Genomic DNA, 7,144 nt, shown 5'->3' with positions numbered 1-7,144 from the left:
CTTGTCGGCTCTTTTTATTATCTCTCCCTTTCTAATCCACCTCCAAACATCTTTCTGACTCTCAGGGTCAGCCTCTCTCTCGGTCTAGAGGCGGTTTCAAAGGACTTCCCGCTCTGTGTGTGCCGATTGGGGGTTGGGGCACGACATACGAACTGATTGTGTTGCCCAATAAAGCCAGCAGGAGTCGCAATCGAACAGGCTCTGAGGGGGCGTGGAGGAGGCGTAAGTGAAGGGGCGTGGTCCCGAAGCCAGCCGGCCAATAAAAGCTGCGGGCGCGTGGCCTATGTTCGCTTCCTGGGTCGTGTGACCTTGGTTGTGGTTGCTGTGCCTTCTTCCTAGCGTGTTCTCCCGATCCACGACCGCGATGCTGGCGCTGCGCTGCGGCCCCCGCCTGATCGGCCTGCTCTCTGGCCAGCGCTCCGCAACGCTGCTCCTCTCCGCGACCCGTGCCTACAGCGACAGCGGAGCACGCGACCCGAACTCCTCCTCCCGGAACCCTCTCGTGTACTTGGACGTGGGCGCCGATGGGCAGCCTCTCGGCCGCGTGGTGCTGGAGGTGAGGACCCTGGACCCGATCGGCCCAGCTTGGGCATAGGGCAAACTTTACTTCTTGGCCACCGTTCTGTGCCTAGCAAGCGGGGTGACCTTGGGCCTCTTACTTCCAAACCCTGGACTTCAGTTTCCCAGTCTCAGAGAGGCGACTTCAGTTACGTTTGTTCCAGGGCGCTTCCACACACTGAGGAGTGTGGAGGCGAGGGTGGGGGGGTGGTGTGGAAGAAAAGGTCAAGGTCAGCGCGCTGAGTGTCAGACTCCTGGCGCGCCAGGGCCGAGGTTGGGCTTCTGAGACCCTCTGCGTCCGAGGTTGGACCCAGAGCTCTAAGGTGGGTATCACAGGTCCAGGTGTTGCCGGGTGCTCACGTAGTGGCCTGAGTTTAACACCCCACGCACTCCCGATCCGCCCCCAACTCCCGGCTACTTAGGAGTAGGCCTGGGGAATGCTAGTGGGAAGGTGGTTCGACCGGGAGCCCAATCCAACATTCTCTGAAGTCCATACTCAGCAATAGCTCCTGTTCCACCCTTACTTAAAAACTAAAGTAGGAAATAGTCACTAAGGTGGGTCTGAGGCCCTAGCTGCCTTCAGGCTGTTCCACTTTAAACAAAGGGATCAGTTAGTGTTGACTGACTGCTTTATTGGGATGGGGGAGGAGGATGGTATTTATTGTTAAGCCTCAGTTTCCCCATCCCTAACTCCTTTTGTTGAAGAAGGATTTTCGATGTTATTTTGTAATGTTTTTTTCGAGACATGATTTCTCTGTGTAGCTCTAGCTGTCCTGGAAACACACACTGTAAACCAGGCTGGCCTTGAACTCCGAGATGCCACCTGCCTCTGCCTCCAGATGGCTGGGAATAAAGACGTGCACCAGCACCAAGGGATTCTTAAGAGAAGCTGAGAGGCAAGAGGCAAGCGTGGATGAGGCTACGGTCTTTCCTTAACTGTCCCCTCCTTCCCTTTTGTGTGCCTCAGTTTCTCTCTGCATTGAGGAATGGCAGCTGGTTCTAACTATGATACTCTTGGTCCAGGGACTCATGCTGAGGGCCACCAGCTGCCTCTTCTGACCCAGAAAGTGGCCCTGGATGACACTGGTCTGATAAGAAACCGAGGCTGCCTCCAGCAAACCATGGGTTCAGGAAGCAGCTGCCAGAAACGATAGCTGCTTTGGCTGTTCTAGAAGGGTTGGAGGTCATAGGAAAAGAATGGTCTTGTGGTTCTTTCTCATGGTGCCTTGACAGCTGGGTGTGAATGGCGAAGGGGTTCTTTCCTACACCTGCTTCTGGACTAACCATTCTTTTTTTGTTCCTTTTCCTTCCCGTAGCTAAAGGCAGATGTTGTGCCAAAGACAGCAGGTAAGGCAGAGGTGGAAAGTGAGCCAGGCAAGGCCGATGGGCTTAGAGGAGGGGTTAAAGCTCAGACTATGATAAAATGGGAGTTTCAACTTAAGCCCAGCCGCTGGGTTCCCTGAGGCAGCCTTTTGTCCCTCTCTGAACCTTGCTGTCAGCTCTGCTAACCAGTCCAAGGGTAGCTAGACATCGCAGAACCAGGGGACAGCCCGTGAAACCTCCCAGACATAGCTTCCAACCAGTTCCAGCATGATGGTGCAGATCAGGGTTAGGTACATAGTCTGTGGGCTGCTTGCCCTGGTACCTTGGCTGGCCCAGCTTAGAGCTTGTTTCCTAGTCATAGTGTTTGCTACTGGGTCAAGGTAGGGAAGGCTGTGATCAGGAATAAACTCACAAGCAAGGAGAGGCAGGGTCCTTCCACACACACAGCTCACGGACGGGGGGGGGGGGGGTGTATTGGCAGGGAGGAGTGGCCTGCCCTTAACCTACCTCTCCTCCCTCTTTCTTCAGAGAACTTCAGAGCCCTGTGCACTGGTGAGAAGGGCTTCGGCTACAAAGGCTCCACCTTCCACAGGGTGATTCCATCCTTCATGTGCCAGGTAACAGTAACACGGCCTCCACTGTGAACGGAGCTGGCAGTGGTGATGCCCAGGATCACTAATAAGCAAGCAAGGGCCTGGTGCCTGGAAGGGACACAGCAGAAGGCTGCCGATGGGGGTGGATCTTAAGGCTTTGAAGGGGCACCGGAGTAGAATAGTCTCTAACCGTAGCATTCTGTGTGCCCTTGAGCACTGGGCATGGGAGAAGGGAAGGAATGGGAGGAAGGCTGCTTAAATCGGGATTACACACGCTTGGACTTGGAGTTGCCTTCCTAGCGAAGGGTTTTTCCCAGTTAAATGAATGCATCCTTTAGTCACATGTTCTTCCTGTTTTGCATACATGTAAGCATTGCTGTGTCAGGCTTGGGATAGGTGTTTGCAACAAAAACTTCTTGGGCAAACTCAAGGTCAGGGGTTAATGAGACCAGGAGAGCTAGAACTGGGTATAGATGTCATGGCCTCTCTGAAGTTCCTTCTGCCTATTCTTCCCACTGTAACCAAGTAACAGGGGGTTGGGACTGTACCTGCTGACACTCTGTTTACACATTGCCTATGAAGGTGAGGTTGACAGGGCTCCTAGCTGAACCCAGCCAAGCTCTGTGACCTTTCTGCTGCAGAGGCTCCCAGCTCCCCCTGGGGTTGGTAGATGAGGTAGGCACTAAGGCGGTAGCTGGAGTTCAGGAAGGGGCTTGAAGTTTGGGAGAGCTCTTTATGGCTTAGAGTAGTGGCCTCTGGAGGCACAGGCAAGATGACTGGGGACGGCTTATTGGTATCTGTGGATGCTTTAGCTGGACAGAGCAGCTCACACCTCTCACTGAAGGGTCCTGTCTCAGAGAAACCACAGTGCGGCCATGACTACCAACTGGGCACAGAACTGCTGCTGTACTCTTTCTGTTCAGGCTCTCTGAGGAAGATTCCCAGCTCCCCTGTGTCATGTGTCTGCAAAACCTTTGGGCTTGACCTTGGGGAGAGTGATGCTGGGGCAAAAGAGGGGACAGCCCAGGGAACTGGTCTTCCCCTCCAGCCCAGCTCTGAGACCAGGGCCCCTGGTCACCTGCTTGTGACTCTCTGAGGAATTGTGCGTTGAAAATCAGAACCTCAGGCATGTGGTTACTGAAAAACTAGCTCAGACAAGAAAGCAGACTTGTTTTGGTGTGGCTCCAGAGGCTTGATTTTAGCTTTGCCTGTTTTATCTCAGGCACTGGATGGTTGTTGGCCCCTTTGCCTGAGGTGGGCCTTGGGTGGGTTGGGCTGCCTTTTCAGGGGACCCACACTGCCAGTTGTGTGGTAACCAGTTAACAAAGTATTCTCTGTGCAGGCTGGTGACTTTACCAACCACAATGGCACGGGAGGGAAGTCCATCTATGGAAGCCGCTTTCCTGACGAGAATTTCACACTGAAGCATGTGGGGCCAGGTATGTGGGACTGTGAGCCCCTCTCTAGTGCTCTGTGCTGTTCCGTGCCGTCTGGATGCTGCCACACCTGGCCACCCAGGGAAGGTGTGGTCCACAGCTGCCTGATATCCTGTCATGCTCCTTCCGTTAGCATCCAGGCCGTTCAGCCTTTCCAGCTCATTGGGTTTCCCTGGGACTTCCTCACTTTTAACTCTGTAAAAGCCAGCCTTGCTGCTGTAATTCCAGTACTTGGGAGGCTGAAACTGGAGACCCTAAAAGTTGAGGCCATCTTGGGCTACATTTTGAGACTTGTTTCAACAAACAAAAACCAAATTTCCCAATGGAAACTTGGTTGGGGAGTCTTTAAGCAGAAGTGGGAGTGTGGGAAAGTGTAGAGGCCATAGCTTGGGATCTACTGAACACTCGCACTGAGATCCCTGCGGCCCTTCCACCCCAGTACCCCCATCCATAGAAGACTAGTTGGCAGCCAAGGCACACAGCTCCCGGGTCTGGATGTTAGTGCTGCTTCCCTCTGGTTCCTGCGTCTGCAAGTTCACACCTCCTTGATGAATGTGAGCCATCTGTTCTGAGCAGCGGCTCCGAGGCGGTTCCTCATCTGACACAGCCCTCTCTGCTTGTCCCACAGGTGTCCTGTCCATGGCGAATGCAGGTCCCAACACCAATGGCTCTCAGTTCTTTATCTGCACAATAAAGACAGACTGGTGAGTAGTTCACACTGTAGGGCCTCGGAGAATGAAGCCCGAGGAGGTCTGTGCACAGTCGGAAGGGCAGTGTGCAGCTGGACCATCTGCTCTGGTCCAGCGACTTGCTCCTCACTATACATCTGTCTGAGAGACAGGGAAAATATTAAGGGACAATTTGGGCTGTTCTCTGACTATGTCGCACCTATGCTTCCCAGTGGTGCTGTTGACTAGAATTTGATTTGTGTTGTACCTGCCCCTCCCCCCCACATACACAAAAGGGTTCCTCTACCCCCCGCATACACAAAAGGGTTCCTCTTCCCCCCCCACATACACAAAAAGGTTCCTCTACCCCCCCCCCTCCACACACAAAAGGGTTCCTCTACCCCACATTTGGGAAGGTGCATCAGTATCACTGTCTGAGTAGAAGCCATTTTGCCTGGCTTAACCTGATGCTTTCTTGGCTTGCTTCCTCCACAGAACATGCTTGTAGACTCCTAGCTATTGAGGCAAGTTTCCTTCAAACACCGTTAGCAGGGCTGCACACAGCTCCCCACCTTTCAGCCCCCTGCTGTGTAGAAATGCCTTTTTCCTGGTAGAACCTCGACTAAACAACAGTCCTCGGTGTTCCAGCCCTCAGGTCCCCGGACTTGAGAGGCAGCAGCTGAGAACTTTAGAAAGCCCACTTGCAAGATTGAAAGAAACCTAAGTGACAGGATGGCGTTTGCTAGCCTCTGTCGTCCAAGCCATGCAGGGCTGCCAGGACTGGGCATATTGTTGCTGGCTCCACACTCTTTGCTCCTGTCATGGAAGCCTTAATGGGCTTTGCAGTTCTGCCCCTAAGTCCCTTTTGTGCTCCTGGAACTCAAAATCAGGAGCTGCTCAGCACCAGGCTTCTCCCACTTGACCCGACTCTCAGTTTGCCTGCTGAAGTAGTCTGTTGGGACAATGTCTTACCTGACTGTTTGAGCAGCTCTGTGCCCGTCATTTTCCTGGGCAAAATAAGTAAAGCTCACTTCTCATAGGTAAGGTCGCCAAGATTCAGATCAAGGTACCAGGTCAAAGCCCAGGGTGACAGAACCTGCCCAGCGTCCTCTGGAGTGCAGCTGGGAAGCTCACAGAGCTCAATTAAGCTTTGGGGTGTGTGTGTGTTCCTTTGAGAATTAGTACCTTTGGCAAATAATTCTGTACAGGGTAGCCAGGGTGCTGGGTGTGTTCTCACTTAGTTCAACCCTCCTCACAGGTTGGATGGCAAGCATGTTGTGTTCGGCCATGTCAAAGAGGGCATGGATGTCGTGAAGAAAATAGAATCTTACGGCTCAAAAAGCGGGAAGACGTCTAAGAAGATCGTCATCACAGACTGTGGCCAGTTGAGTTAACTCACAGCCAAGGTGCGAGGACAGTAGCAGCTGGCCGTGGGTTGATTCACCCAGGTGCTCCAAGCACAGGTGTCCCCTACTGAGTATGAAGAAGCTACTCAGGCACATAGTCCTTCACAGGACCAGGCTGCTCTCAACTGACCATCCTTCCTCAGATCCTGTTTCTGGGCTCAGTGTGGCCATCGGGCCATGCAAGCGTTCCCTTGATCGCCATTCATGTGTGCCTTGGATATTGACCTGCTGACCAGTTAGCATCCAGGGAAGGGTCCTAACTTTTTCCTTGACCAGTGGGGACAGTAGTTACTTTTAATGTTGTCTTCCTCATAGAAGCGAAACTGTGACACTAACTGCACTGTACTGTGTGTGACCTGAGTTGGCACAAGCCACAACCCCCTGAGCCTGGCTTCTGATACATAACTCAGGGCTCTTGTGAAAGTTTCGAGATCAATGCCTTTCCTCCCAGTTACTGTGAATCCTGCTGGTTGGCTGCTGGGACTTTTGAAGGGAACCCGTGGGACAGAAGCAGCTGGACCTGGGGGCAGACCTGTGAGCTGGGGCTGTCTGCTCAATGTGAATTCCTGTGTTGAAACCTGCCCATGCGCATACTGTCCTGAGGAGGAACGTGTGTCCTGGCAGGCTTTGCTTTTCCTATATGTTAAAGAAAGCCAATTTGTCAATGATAATATATGTGAAAGATTTCTGGAATGGTCCTTGTGTTCACCTCAAATGTGATAATAAATCCTGTTTTCTAAAAAAAAAAAACGTTGTCTCTGGAAAGAAATCTGAAAGTTAAGTGTTTGGGTCTTATTTGCTTTGAGACAAGGTCTTGCTGTGTGGGCTAGACTGGCCTAGAACTTGCTGTCTAGCCTTGGCTAGCTTCAAACTCTCTTGATCCTCCTGTATGCTGCTGGGATTACAGGCATGTACCCTTGTATCCAGCCAGAACCAACTCAAGTTAGCATGTGTAAGGTTCTGTGCTTTGAACTGTTTTTCGTTTGTTTTGTTTGATGGTGCTAGGGCCTTTGTACATCAAGGCCTACCCTCAGCCCTGTGCTGAGGAATTCTTTGGAGAACATCTCAGTTAGTATCTCAGAGACCTGTGAGTACATCCTTGTTGCCATCTGTGCTGTGGAGATGGTCCAGCAGATCACAGTCCCCACAGCCCCCACCAC

At 52.5% G+C, this 7,144-nt stretch overlaps 1 protein-coding gene across 1 annotated transcript; it reads left to right on the top strand.

Annotated features, from left to right (window-relative positions):
* Positions 1-258: 258 nt before the first annotated feature.
* Ppif (peptidylprolyl isomerase F) lies at positions 259-6,734 on the top strand. The gene is made up of 6 exons (XM_075988808.1): positions 259-556; positions 1,875-1,905; positions 2,410-2,498; positions 3,817-3,913; positions 4,539-4,614; positions 5,837-6,734. The coding sequence occupies exons 1-6, from the start codon at positions 365-367 to the stop codon at positions 5,970-5,972; spliced, it is 621 nt and encodes a 206-aa protein (XP_075844923.1). The 5' UTR covers positions 259-364; the 3' UTR covers positions 5,973-6,734.
* The last annotated feature ends 410 nt before the right edge of the window (positions 6,735-7,144 follow it).

Source organism: Microtus pennsylvanicus, chromosome 10, assembly GCF_037038515.1.
Source record: "Microtus pennsylvanicus isolate mMicPen1 chromosome 10, mMicPen1.hap1, whole genome shotgun sequence".
Classification (NCBI taxonomy): domain Eukaryota; kingdom Metazoa; phylum Chordata; class Mammalia; order Rodentia; family Cricetidae; genus Microtus; species Microtus pennsylvanicus.
Note: the sequence above shows the minus strand (reverse complement) of the source record. Positions and strands in the feature narration are given on the sequence as shown.